The sequence below is a fragment of the Phoenix dactylifera genome, chromosome 3, assembly GCF_051530095.1.
Source record: "Phoenix dactylifera cultivar Ajwa chromosome 3, Ajwa_hap1_PhDact_Kaust_v1.1, whole genome shotgun sequence".
Classification (NCBI taxonomy): Eukaryota; Viridiplantae; Streptophyta; class Magnoliopsida; order Arecales; family Arecaceae; genus Phoenix; species Phoenix dactylifera.
Window position 1 is genome coordinate 14314241 of NC_143192.1, and position 13855 is coordinate 14328095.

The 13855-nt window shown below is 42.4% G+C and overlaps 1 protein-coding gene across 6 annotated transcripts in view; it reads right to left on the reverse strand.

Moving 5' to 3' along the window:
- The window catches only part of LOC103711964 (endoribonuclease Dicer homolog 3b-like), a 105417-nt gene that overhangs the window by 73744 nt on the left and 17818 nt on the right, over positions 1-13855 (reverse strand). For 3 of the 6 annotated variants that reach the window (XM_088717824.2, XM_089929467.1, XM_089929466.1), the window contains exon 1: positions 4102-4692. The exons of 2 other annotated variants lie outside the window; for them this stretch is intronic. In XM_088717824.2, the coding sequence (XP_088573950.2) occupies positions 4102-4554 (453 nt within the window). In that variant the 5' untranslated portion in view covers positions 4555-4692. Of the gene's footprint in view, positions 1-4101; positions 4693-13855 lie in introns of those variants that run through there. One more of the 6 variants, XM_089929469.1, reaches the window with a different exon arrangement.

Genomic DNA, 13855 nt, shown 5'->3' on the forward strand with positions numbered 1-13855 from the left:
TGTGCTTTGAAATTCTTATCATTTTTGTATCTTAAATTAGATTTTAATAATAATAAAAAAAAAGAGTTTTTGAAATTCTTTACTAGTATGCATTTGGAATTTGATTTTCACTTCATAGATCAATCGATAAAAAATAATAATAATAATAATAAATAAATAAAAATAATAAAAAAAAATAATCATAACAATAAATGATTTATTTTAATATTGAAGTTTGTGGGTATCTTCACTGGAAACCCTCACGAGACTATAACTCGTCCACTAGGGTAACCTAGGGGTTTAAAGCCTTGTTGCATATGGTAAATGCAATCGCGATGCCTGCGAAAGTGAGTTAGAGTTTATTCTTTTCTAATTTTATTTTGCTCGAGGACTAGCAAAATGTAGGTTTGGGAATGTGATAAGTGCTGATTAATCTATAATTTAATATTCTTTTTCCAGCACTTATCAATGTTCTTAAACGGATAACCACTTATTTTACCATAAAATAGAACAATCTTTGAAATAAATTTAAAATATGATAAGAAGTAAATAATTCACATATCCTCGCCTTCCAAGCGTACCAGCCAGCACGTTTCAGTTCAATAACAATGGGTTCGAGCCCAATGCCCAACTGACATGCATGCACCCAAGCAATCCAACGGTTCATAAATTTCCATCTCCGCATCACGTTTGCAAACTAAGCAAAACAGTGGAGGCCTTTAATTTAAATCCACATATGCCCATTTTCATGTCAAAATAGAGCAAGAAAAGAATTTTTTTCCGAAAATTACTGGAATCACTGTTCATATGAACAGTAAAACACTGTTCATATGAACAGTGTTTTAAAAAAAAAACTAAAAATGCTTTTCACTGTTTATCTTCTTCCCCTCCCGCAGATCCCGCGGCCGTCCACCTTCCACGGCGACCTCCCGACGATCCCGCGACCAGATCCTCCGGCCCTTCTTCCGCCCGTGACGCATCCGAAGCCAATCTCATCTTCCTGCGATCCGGCCTCCACCGAGAACTCGTGATCCATTTCTTCCTCCGTGATCCACATAGTGCACCAGCGCCATCAACCCGTTCCAGCCGCATCCAACGAGCACACCAGCGAGCAACTCCTCCGGATTCACCTCCCAGCAGCCAATGGTCCAAAGAAGGAAAGCAATGAAGCATGATTCCATCCACGGATCCACACCAGCCACCAGCTGTCGAATCACAGAAATGGCGTTCCGCCTCTTCCTCTTCCGGATTCCCATCGATCCTCCGATTGGCTCCTCCCAGCGCATCCCCTGCATCCGTGAAGGAAATCCCAGCAGCCGGTGATTCAGCCTCCCGCATCAAGCCAAGGATCACGCATCCAAATCGGGACATGTATTCAACCCCTTCTCCCGTCCGTATTCATCTTCCACCGACCACTCTTCCGCAACCAGCTCCCATGATCCAGCCGTTGATGCGCATTCCGCCCAAGGATCATGTGTCCGTTCCCCTTGGATTCATTGCCAGGGAGAGATCTATATAAAGGGTAGAAGAAGAGAGCCGAGGGGGAGGGGAGGGCACGGTTCCAAGAAAAAAACAGAGCTTGCTCTGTTTTGAAGAGAAAAAGAAAACCAAAAAAAAAAGAGAAGAGAATAAAAAAATAGAGAGGGTTTGAGGCGGATGGCAAAGGAGTTCTTCAGCCAACCAATGGAGATGACAAGCACCATGAGCAGCTGAGCCTCGGTTTAGGGGTTTGATGAAGCCATAGAGGAGTATTCATTTCATTTTTATTGATTTGAGTTTGTATTGTAAGATGGTTGCATGATGAAGAATTTATCAATTGATCTTATGATTTATCCAATTTATGTGAATCATTTATCTTGCATAAAATATTTTACATAGATTGATCTATTTCATCGAATCCAACACCTGTGGTTTGGAGGAGATATTCATGTGACATCGATTTCATGTTTAATGACTTAATGATCAGATGCATCATGCTAGGTTAGACAGGTCATGCAGAGTAGATGGTTTGTGCTAGACTTAGATGATTCATGCTGAAAATTAGTTATAATTTTCTTTTATGATTGCTTTGGCTTGTAGTCGGAAGCAATCAAGTCTTAAATACAACTCAATCATTGAAAGCGTCACGAATATAAATCTATCGGTGGACTCTAGCCCTAAACATCTCTCTCCATAGATAATTCATACTATTACATCCATATTGATTTTTAGTTTTTATCATTCACTCTAGCTTATACCCTTTGAAGTAATTATTTAATTAGGAAAAATAACTTGTCTCCAATCCCTGTGGACCGACACCCGTAATCACTATCCTACAGGATACGTGCTATTGCGTGGTTTATTTTTGAAATTGAAAAGAACCGATCACTGCTGAATCAACACAGAATCTGTCCCTGTAATAATTATATCATCGACATAAACCAGAAGAAGAACAATTCCATTCTCAGTCTTGCGGAGAAACAAGGAAGAGTCATACTGACTTTGGACAAAGGAAAAACTAAGTAATGAGGAGCGAAACTTATCAAACTAAGCACGAGGTGCCTACTTCAAGCCATAGAGAGAGCGCTTCAACTTGCACGCATCAGAAGATGGTGTAGTGAATAAACCTATTGGAGGTGTCATAAAAATCTCCTCCTTGAGATCACCATGCAAAAAAGCATTCTTAACATTCATTTGTCGTAGGGCCCAACCTTTAGAAGCAGCAATGGCAAGAACTGTCCGTATTATAGTCATTTTAGCCACCGGAGCAAAAGTCTCATCATAATCTACTCCATATTCCTGTCTATTACCAAGAGCAACCAACTGAGCCTTATATCTTTCCACAGTCCCATCAGGACGTAGCTTCACAGAATACACCCATTTACAGCCAATGGATTTAACATCAAAAGGACATGGAACAATATCCCAAGTGTGATTCTCTTATAGAGCTTGAAGCTCATCTTGCATGGCCTTCACCCAACATTCCTGCTTAATTGCCTGGGAATAACAAGTAGGAATCGTGATAGTAGACAGAGTCGCATTGAGTGATGTATGTGAGAATCCATACCTATCTGGTGGATGGGAGGCTCTGGTGGACCTCCAAGGCGCAGGGACTGCAGGCTCAGGTGGTGGATCTGTATCGGGAAGGGGCTGAGGTGGCTGACGTCTCTTATACACAATATTTGGTTTGAAGCGCTCAATAGAATGATATATATCATCAAAGCTAGGAATCCTGGCAAGATCAGAAGATGAGGCAACATTGGACTGAAAGAAATACTGATTGTCAAAGAAAACTACATTTCTAGAGACACGAAGTCGTTTAGTAGCAGCATCATAACACACAAAACCCTTTTGAGCAATACCATAACCCATAAAGGCACACTGAACCGACAGGGCAGCAAGTTTGTGACGTTCATTAGCAGGTAAGTCAACAAAGCAAACACACCCAAAAGTATGAAACTGATTGTAACCAGGATGCTTGCCATAGAAACGATAATAAGAGGAATCAAAGTCCAAAATTTGAGAAGGCAGTCGATTAATCAAATAAACTGCAGTAGACAAAGCTTCAACCCAAAATTTAGGAGGAACAGAGGATTCAAGCAAAAAGGTGCGAACAACATCTAACAGATGGCGATTCTTACGTTCAGCAACACCATTTTGCTGAGGTGTATAAGGACAAGATCGCTGAGAAATTATACCTTTTTGATGCAAGAACCCCTGAAAGTCATGAGACATATATTCTCCGCCCGAGTCAGACCTTAATACTTTAATACAGGTTGAGAATTGAGTCTCAACATAAGCCACAAAGGTCTAAAAAATAGAAAATACTTCGGATTTGGAGCGAAGAAAATACACCCAAGTGAAACGACTATAATCATCAATGAACGTCACAAAATATTTATATCCGGCATGAGATGTTACAGGAGTAATGCCCCAAACATCACTATGAATAATATCGAAGCATTTTTCAGCTCGACTACCATGATTAGGAAAAGATAGAGTTTTGCTTTTTCCAAGTTTACAAGCAGTACAATCAAAAGACATGCTGTAAGAAGAGAACTGATCTTTATTGCCCAAAAAACCATGCTTCACTAAATGAGACAAAACAAGAGAGTTAGGATGGCCTAGGCGTTTATGCCAAACCTCACTCTGATTTGTTGCAGCAGTACAAGCCAAAGACAATAGACTTGGAAGAGTAAAATGCAGAGGAAACAATCTTCCAACTTTAGGCCCCTTCGCGATCATTTTTCCCGACACTTGATCCTGAACCTGACAACCATTTCGAGAAAAATGCACATCACAATTGTTATCCACCAATTGACCAACTGAAATCAAACTAGTAGAAAGTCCAGGTGACACAAACACATTGCGGAAAGGTGAACTAAGATCTCCAATAGCAGTAATAGGAAGATTACTTCCATTAGCAATTTGAATGTGTTGTGTACCGTTATAGGACCGAACATTATGCAGAAAATTAGAACAGCCAGTCATGTGATTTGATGCTCTAGAATCAACAAACCAAGGATGAGAAATTGTTTTACCATTACCTTGAAGTCCCAATGCTGAAAAGGCCGAGATAATCATCTGTTGCACCATCTTTGGAGTAAGAACAACTTGGTTAGGACCTGCTGATGTGTCTGCAGCAGATGCGATTCTTGCGGACTGACCACAGAAGCAGAAGAACTGACCGCAGCTTGAAAAGCATTGGCTCGGCGATTCTGAGGTCGCGTAGGACACTCCTTAATGATGTGCCCGGACTGCTTACAGTAAGTGTAGAATTTCTTATTGCAGTTGCGAGCAATATGGCCGAATTCCTTGCAGCAATAGCACTGGACCTTGTCCTTGCCCTTTCCCTTCCCTTGAGTAGCATATGCAACATTCACAACATCTGAGGACAGCTTCTCTTGTGCCATAACAGCCTGGGTAAGAGTCCGTTGCTCCTCACGAAGCAATTCACCAAGACACACATCCAAAGAGGGAACAAGATCTCTGTTTAATAGCGCAGCCCTAGTAAATTCAAATTCTGGCCTAAGTTTCATCAAAAATTGATCACGTTTGCTGGTTGCATGAACCTCTTGAATAGCGGACAAGGCTTCTTTTGCCACCTTAGCATGAATGATTCCGGAATACTCGTTCCACAGATTAAGAAAACCAGAATAATACTCCTGAATGGAAAGATTACCTTGGCTGTAATTTGCAATCTCCAACTCCAACTGAAACCGCCTTGCATTGTTGTCTTGGTTGTAGATGCGCTTCAAATAATCCCACATCTCCTTGGCGGTGTTAAAGGACCGCAGATTGTTCACCATATGCGGCTCAATGGACCCCAAAATCCAAGAAATAATCCGAGCATCCTTGGTCTCCCATTGAGCAAATTCCTTAGCATCAGTTGAAGCTTTAGAAGAGCCATCAATATGATCCCAAAGCTCCCTGCCTTTGATAAACATCTTGAACTGAAACTCCCAAGCAGAGTAGTTCTTCCCAGTGAAACGAACACAAAAGGCTTATGTAGACATTATGACCAAAAGAAAGAACACCAGAAAGAGAACTCCAAGAAAGCTAGAAACCAGAAAACTAGAGAACTTTACCAAGAATTCAAAATCTAGAAAACATAAGGCTATATCGAGACTCAAAAATCTAGAACACCGAGAGCCCCTTGGACTAAAACTAGAGAAAATCGAAAGGAGAAAGCGTTAATGATCAGATTCAGAACATAGGCTCTGATACCATGTCAAATTGACTGAATAATCTCTCATCTCTATGAGAATCTCATTAAATAGAAAAACCGTGCAGAGAAGTTAGCTATAGACAGCTGTACATTACAAGGAAATTAGCTATAGACAGCTATACACAATAAATCTGCAAATTAGTTCTGCTAGCTAAATTAAGAAGACTAAGCTATACATAGTTAATAGAAATAACAAAGGAAATGAGTAGATTGTGGAAATAAAGGTAATTAGATTTGCTATGGAAACCATATGTAAATAGGATCTGTAGATCCTGCAGATCCTATTAACAGTCTCTCCAATGCAAGGCACGCTGAACATAACACAAGCCAGGCCGCTCTCAACTCCGTCCCTAGCACTAAGGCATCAAACAAGTGGCAACCTCCAACCACAATCATCCTGAAGTCCGAGCCCCTGACAACGAAGCCTGCACCTCCCCTCCTACTGCCCTACAGGACGCATCCATCAAAGTTGACCTTGAAGAAACTTGGAGGTGGGGGCTCCCAAGTGAAAAATACTAAACGGGGCGCTTCACGAGCAGATGTAGAGCCCCAGATGTCCCGAGCTATCAAAGGTCTATCTGACTGGATCGTTTGAGAAGCCTCCAACGCCAACAGTCGCGCCCTCTCCATCACCACCCCCGGTGGTTGGCACCTCTCCCTGTGAGTATTGGACCGCCAGATGGGCCGACCTAGACCAAAGTCAGCAGCTCATCTGGACGCCACTACCCATTGCTTCGAGAGGGGAGAAATTGATATACGGTGGCTCAATCGTCGAACCCTCCAGAACCCTTCTATTTCCTGACCCCACGTCACTGCTCCTTTCTTACTGTTTTTCTCCTTCCTTAGAGACGGAGCTCTCTGAACGGATGTCTGTGTCGTCGGAGAAGGTGTTCATGACTCCTCCCCAGAACTAGGTGAGCCTCCCGACCCCCTCGTTTCTGCCTCACTTACGTTGGGGATTGGCCGCAGCGCACTTAGCAAGCTATGAGGATCTGGTTGATAGGGCTAAGAACATGGGGATTATCTGGAAAGAAACTCAGGATATTAGAGATGGGAAACAAAAGAAGAGGAGCAGAGAATTCGATAACTGCAGTGGACAGAATTCTATCAGATCTGCACAATCTCGTAATAGGTCTTGGCAATTAGGAAAGCAGGGATCTTATGAGAAGGCTACTCAACATCAGCAAGAGAAGTCTAAATGTGAAGCATGTGGAGGTGCCTATAAGACAGAAATTTGTAGACGGTTATCTGGAGCTTATTTCAAATGCGGCCAACAGGGTCATAGGATAGCGGAGTGCCCTCATAATCAATAAGACTCTCAATCAGTTAAGAGGCCTCAAGCTACAAGGACCCAAAAATGCAAGCTTCTCTTGCTCCAGTTCAGTCGGCTCAATCTTCTTCTCCCAAGCAGCAGAAAGGGGGGAGACCGCGCACATAGGATCGTATTTATGCACTGACTCAGTAGGATGCTCAGGTATCCAACACTGTGGTTTTAGGTACATTACCGATTGCATCTGTTTATGCTTATATGTTATTTGATTCTAGTGCTACACATTCTTTTATGTCATTTATGTTTGTGCAAAAACATGACCTGCCTTGTGTGCCATTAGATTATGATTTATATGTTGGCACCCCTGCAGGGGATGGGGTGATCGCTAATCAAGTTTGCAAGACTTGTTCAATTCAGATAATAGGTAGAGACATGATTGCTAATTTGATAGTCTTTGATATGCATGATTTTGACATAATATTGGGTATGGACTGGTTCGCGACACATTTTGCTACCATTAATTGCCATGAAAATCGAGTAAACTTTCAGATCTCTGAAGATACTGAATTTAGCTTCATGGGTAGTGGTGCATATACTTCCCCTCGAGTTGTCTTTGCTATGCAAATAAAGCGGCTACTCAGGAAGTGGAGTATGGCATATATTGCCACAGTAGTGGATACCAAACAATCATACCAAAGATTGGAGGATATCCTAGTAGTAGAGGAATACCCTAAAGTCTTTCTAGAAGATCTTCCTGGTTTGCCACCAGATAGAAAGATTGAATTTGCAATTGATTTGATTCCCAATACCACGCCAATCTCCAAAACCCCCTATAGAATGGCTCTAGCTGAAATGAAAGAATTAAAGGAGCAGTTGAAAGATTTGCTTGATAAAGGCTTCATTCGACCTAGTGTGTCACCTTGGGGAGCTCCAGTATTGTTTGTAAAGAAGAAAGATGGAAGTTTGAGGTTATATATTGATTATCGGGAGATAAATAAAGTGACAGTGAAGAATAAGTATCCTCTACCAAGAATTGATGATCTATTTGATCAGTTAAAGGGTGCTCAGGTATTCTCATCTTCGTTCTAGGTATCATCAGTTAAAGATAAGGGCTGTAGATGTGCCTAAGACTGATTGTCATACTCGGTATGGGCACTATGAATTTTTGGTCATGCCCTTTGGGCTGACAAATAACCTGTAGCTTTTATGGATCTGATGAATAGGATTTTAGGCCCTTTTTAGATAAATTTGTCGTGGTTTTTATTGATATCTTAATTTATTCTGAAAGTCAGGCCGAGCATGAATAACATTTGAGGATAGTACTAGAAACCCTAAGATAGGAGCAACTGTATGGCAAATTGAAGAAAAGTAAATTTTGGTTGGAAGTGTAGTTCTGTCAGTTACGCCTAAATATGGCTACTCGCTAATGTAGGCTTTCATTGACGTTTCCTACTTCTATCTATAACCGTCAAAGTCTACTGGGGCCGGCCCTTAAGTTGAAGTATCGATGGATACAAAGCCTGCCAACTTGATAGCTGCTTCGAATCCATATATCTATGTTTTTGTTAAAACCTTGATGGGGACCTTGTAGCACACAACCATGTCGAATACGCTAGAACTCAGCATTGAAAGAGAACCAAGCTCGATAGGAAATTTGTTGATGGTGAGCTTCTCCAAAAAAAATATAAGTACAAGATCTCCATCTTTAATAGCGATGATGTTCCTAGGACATGTGATATCTAAAGAGGATCTATGTGGACCCAAAGAAGGTTGAAGCAGTGATCAACTGGAGCAGGCCAAATAGTGTTTCTAAAATTCGTAGTTTCTTGAGCCTAGTTGGGTATTACAGATGATTTGTTGAGGATTTTTCTCCCATTGCTGCACCTTTAACTCGACTAACTCGTAAAGGAGTTAAGTTTGAGTGGTCAGATAAATGTGAACAGAGCTTTCAGGAGCTTAAGCAACGCTTGGTGTCAGCCCCCATCCTTACCCTTCCTTCCAGTGGTGAAGGTTATATCATTTACAGTGATGCTTCAAAGAAAGGATTTGGTTGTGTGCTGATGCAGAATGATAAGTTGATTGCTTATGCCTCTCGACAACTTAAGCCATATGAGGAAAATTACCCCACTCATGATCTTGAACTTGCTGTTGTTGTATTTGCATTAAAAATTTGGAGACATTACTTATATGGTGAATCTTGAAAGGTGTATACGGATCACAAAAGTCTAAAATATCTCTTTACTCAGAAGGAACTTAATATGAGACAAAGAAGATGGTTAGAGTTGATAAAAGATTATGATTTGTGTATACATTACCATTCGGTAAAAGCTAATGTGGTGGCTGATGCACTGAGCAGAAAAGCTTTTGGTAGTATTGCTGCTCTACTCACCTCTTAGAGAGGAATTTTGGAAGATTTGAGAGCAGAAATCAAGGTATATTGGCATGATCTTGATGCATATTTGGCAAATCTACGTGTCCAACCTACCTTGATAGAGAGGATCAAGATTGCTCAAGCAGATGATCCTCAGTTGCAAAAGATTAGAAGTGACATTGAGTCAGGTTCTCAGTTAGAGTTCAGACTTCATGAGGATGGATCATTGAGATTCAGAAACAGAATTTGTATTCCAAATGACTCTGATTTAAAGAGAGAAATTATGAGGGAAGCTCATAATACTGGATATACAGTGCATCCTGGGAATACTAAGATGTATAAAGCTTTGAAAAATATGTTTTGGCGGAATAACATGAAGAGAGATTGCATAATTTGTAGCTCAGTGTTTGACTTGTCAGCAGGTTAAGGCAGAACACCAGAGACCGGCAATAGTGTTGCGTCCCCTTTCAATTTCTGAATGGAAGTGGGAATACATCACAATGGACTTCGTCTCTCGGTTACCTCATACCCCTAAGGGTTATGATGCTATATGGGTGATTGTAGACAGATTGACTAAGTCAGCTCACTTTTTGGCATTCAAAGTGGGAATGACACTGGAAAAGTTTGCGGAGCTCTATATTGAGCAGATAGTGAGGTTGCATGGAGTACCCATATCCATTGTTTCTGATAGGGACTCGCGGTTTGTGTCTCACTTTTGGGGTAGTCTGCATAAAGCTTTGGGGACCACTCTCAGCTTTAGCACAGCTTTCCACCCTCAGACCGATGGCCAATCAGAAAGAACCATTCAGATCTTGGAAGATATGCTGAGGGCTTGTGTGATTGATATGAGAGGCTCTTGGGACCGTCACTTGCCTTTGGTTGAGTTTGCATATAATAATAGTTATCAGGCAAGTATTCAGATGGCACCTTACGAGGCTTTGTATGGAAAGAAGTGTAGATCTCCTATCTGTTGGGATAATGTTGGTGAAAGAAAACTTATGGGTCCCGAAATTGTTCAACAAACAATAGAAAAGATTCAGCTAATGAGAGAACGCCTTCGGATAGCTCAGAGCAGACAGAAAAGTTATGCAGATAATAGAAGGCAAAAATTGAAATTTCAGGTCGGAGATTATGTGTTTTTGAAAATGTCTCCTACTAAAGGGGTTATGCGATTTGGAATACGCGGAAAGCTCATTCCGCATTATGTGGGCCCCTTTGAAATTCTAGAAAGAGTTGGAGTTGTTGCATATAGACTGGCACTTCCATCGGTACTGTCTAGAGTTCATAATGTATTTCATGTTTCCATGTTAAGAAAGTATGTTCCAGATACGGGCCATGTAGTAGAAGTGGCTCCTTTGCAGCTTAGAGAGGACTTGACCTATGCTGAGCAGCCTGTACGTGTGGTAGATAGAAAGGAACAAGTATTAAGAAGGCGTATGATTCCTTATGTCAAGATCCAGTAGAACAATCACTCGGAACGTGAGGCTACGTGGGAACTGGAGGACGAGATGAAGGAAAAATATCCAAACCTTTTTGAAATAGGGTATGTTAAATTTCGAGGACGAAATTTTTTTAAAGGAGGGGAGAATGTGAGTAATGGGCCGCCAAATGGGCCGACCTGAACCAAAGTCAGCAGCCCATATAGAGGCCACTACCCATTGCTTCGAGAGGGGAGAAATTGATGTATGGTGGCTCAATCGTCGAGCCCTCCAGAACCCTTCTATTTCCTAACCCCACATCATTGCTCCTCTCTCGCTGTTCTCCTCCTTCCTTAGAGACGGGGCTCCCTGAACGGATGTTTGTGTCGCTGAAGAAGGTGCTTGTGACTTCTCCCCGGAACTAGGTGAGCCTCCCGACCCCCTCATTTCTTTTTCCCATGCTTTTCTTCCTCCCGATTTACTCGGGATAACAGAGAGAGAGAGAAAGAAAGAAGGAAGGGGGGACTCACCCGTGCACCGCCGATCTCGGCCTGGCCCTCCGCAGGAAGAAAGTGAGGGCCGGCCGCCGCGGGCACCGCCGATCTCGGCCTGGCCCTCCTAAGCACTCCGGCGAGGGACCACTTTCTTGTGTTCGCGGGAAAGAGGAGGCCAGGCCGCAAGTGCTGCAAGCACCGCTGGCCGGCCGCCAACACCACCAGCCTTGAGCTGTTCCCCTCCCGAGCTCCCTCTTCGTCGTGGGTTCTTGTCCCGAGCACCTCGGCTTGGAATCTTCCTCCTCTTGTGTTCACGGGAGAAGAGGGGGAAGGTGAGAGGAAGAAGAGAAGGAACAAAGATGGGAGGAAAGGAAGGTTGGGGAGGAAGAAAAGAAAAGAAGAAAAAAAAAAGGAAAAGAAAAGAAAAGAAGAAAAGAAAAGGAGAAGAAAGAAAAAGAAGAAAAAGAAAGAGAAAGAAAAGAAAAGAAAAGAAAAGAAAAAAAAAAGAGAAGGCCCATCGTGGGCTGAACTGGGCCAAGCTTGGGCTCTGTTCATTGCAGGCCTACTTGGGCCCAGTTCAGCCATGTTGGCCCAGTTGGGTCGTTCCCCTTGTGGGCCCAACTTGGGCCCAGTCCAGCCTTGTTGGGCCCTATTTGGATCGTACCCATTGTGGGTCCAACTTGTGCTCAGTTCAGCCATGTGGGACCCTGTTGGACCGTGTCCAATAATATTTTTGATTTTGCTTAGCTCTGAGATTAATAAAGAAATTAATTATATTCAAATGATATTTAAATAGGTGCACCTGACCCGTTTGTGTGAAGTGGGATTTAAACGAAAAGGGGTAAGTAACTTAATACTTCAAACTATGTTTTCTAAATTATTTGATAAATTATTTATTAATGGATTAAATTTGAGATATGTTTTGTGCTTAGTTAAAATGGGTCAGGCATATTAAATATTATTTGAAAATTTTGTTATATGCTATAAAATCTGTAAAATATAACTGGGCAACTTATGAAATTTGTTTTTATATGTATGTATTCTCAGCATGACTATCATCTATTCTGGCATCGCCAATGAAGATTATTCGTTGGCCCTGTCGATTTGTATCTATGAGAAACTGATTTCGACACCGTACCATCAGTGATTAGAATAGTGGTATTTGGACACCATACCACCGATGATTAATAATAGTGGTATTTAGACACCGTACCATGGGTGATTAATAATAGTAATATTTGGACACCATACCAGCGATTAATAATAGTGGTGTTTGGCACCTTGTGCAACCCATGCCACTGGGTTACGTGGCCATAGCCTGTTTGTATTGGAATTCTGGTATCAGGATTTTTATAAAAATACTTAGCAAATTTCAAAAGAAAAGAATACATATTATCTGTGATTTAATTTTCAGTCATTATTTTGTGCTTTGATTAATTATTTGATATGCTTCGACCCCTCTGGGGTATTATGTTGCTTACTGAGCTAGTGTAGTTCATTATCCTATTTTGTTTGTTTTTCAGATCCAGAGGCTTGATCGCACGGGATTGGGGAGTGCAATAAATTTTGGAAGATTTTGTTAAAATTAGAATTTTTGGTTAGACCAATTAAAACATTTGAATTATGTTGATATATGTTATTTTGAAACTTTGTAAGATTGTTTTGAATGTATTAATGTTTAAGTCAATTTTTAAGCATTGTAATAGTTTTGATATGATCAGCTGTTTTGCACGCCTGTACGGTTCACCGTGCAGGCGTGCGGTGTCTGTCGCGCTTCGGGCTCGAGGCGTGACACTCCCCAAATGTCCATACGTTCCTCGCTAGCTAGATCTGATGAGCAATATAGGTCGCCCGCACTACCTTCAGTCTGGACTACGAGGCCCCGGCCAAATATTGAAGAACCTAAAGAAAAGATGCCGTATGGCACTAGAGCTCCGTGGAGAACCCTGTCCGCCTCCAGACCCTCTTAGCCCAGTGGCATTGGAAGATAGCATGGTCCAACGACTCATCAGTCTGACACTCAGGGCACTGGGGGTGGATACCCATGCCCCTCCCGTACAGCAGAAGTCTCGTCGGTAGCCTACCCCAAGCAACTTTCCAAAGAAATAAAGCCACTCTAGGGTGGAGCCCCAACCACCAAATCTGGCCGAGATCCACCCCCAACTGCCCTCCATCCTGGACAACGCAGCAGACGTCAGCCACTCTGACTCTAGACGTGCAGGACGAGCTCCATACCCTGACGTGAGGGCAGGGGTGCCCCAGAACTGGGAGCGACCGATCCGCTCCACAAGTGGCTCCTCGAACATCTGATCAATCCGGTATGTATCCCACCCCCCACCTCTGGAAAGAAGGTCACACACCCGGAGTCCGTCCCCAGCCTCAACACTAACTAGGGTCGGCCAACACCTCAATGGGAGCTCGTCCACCCACGCATCCTCCACCACCTCGACCCTCTGGCCATCACCAATCAACCACCTGCATCTAGATAGGACCATAGGCATGTATCTGCAGATCTCACGCCAAACTGGTGATGCCCTCCGACCCCCAGATGGGGTCACACTGCTCCCAACAGGACCATACCGGGCGACCATCATCCAACTCCAAAGAGATTGCGGC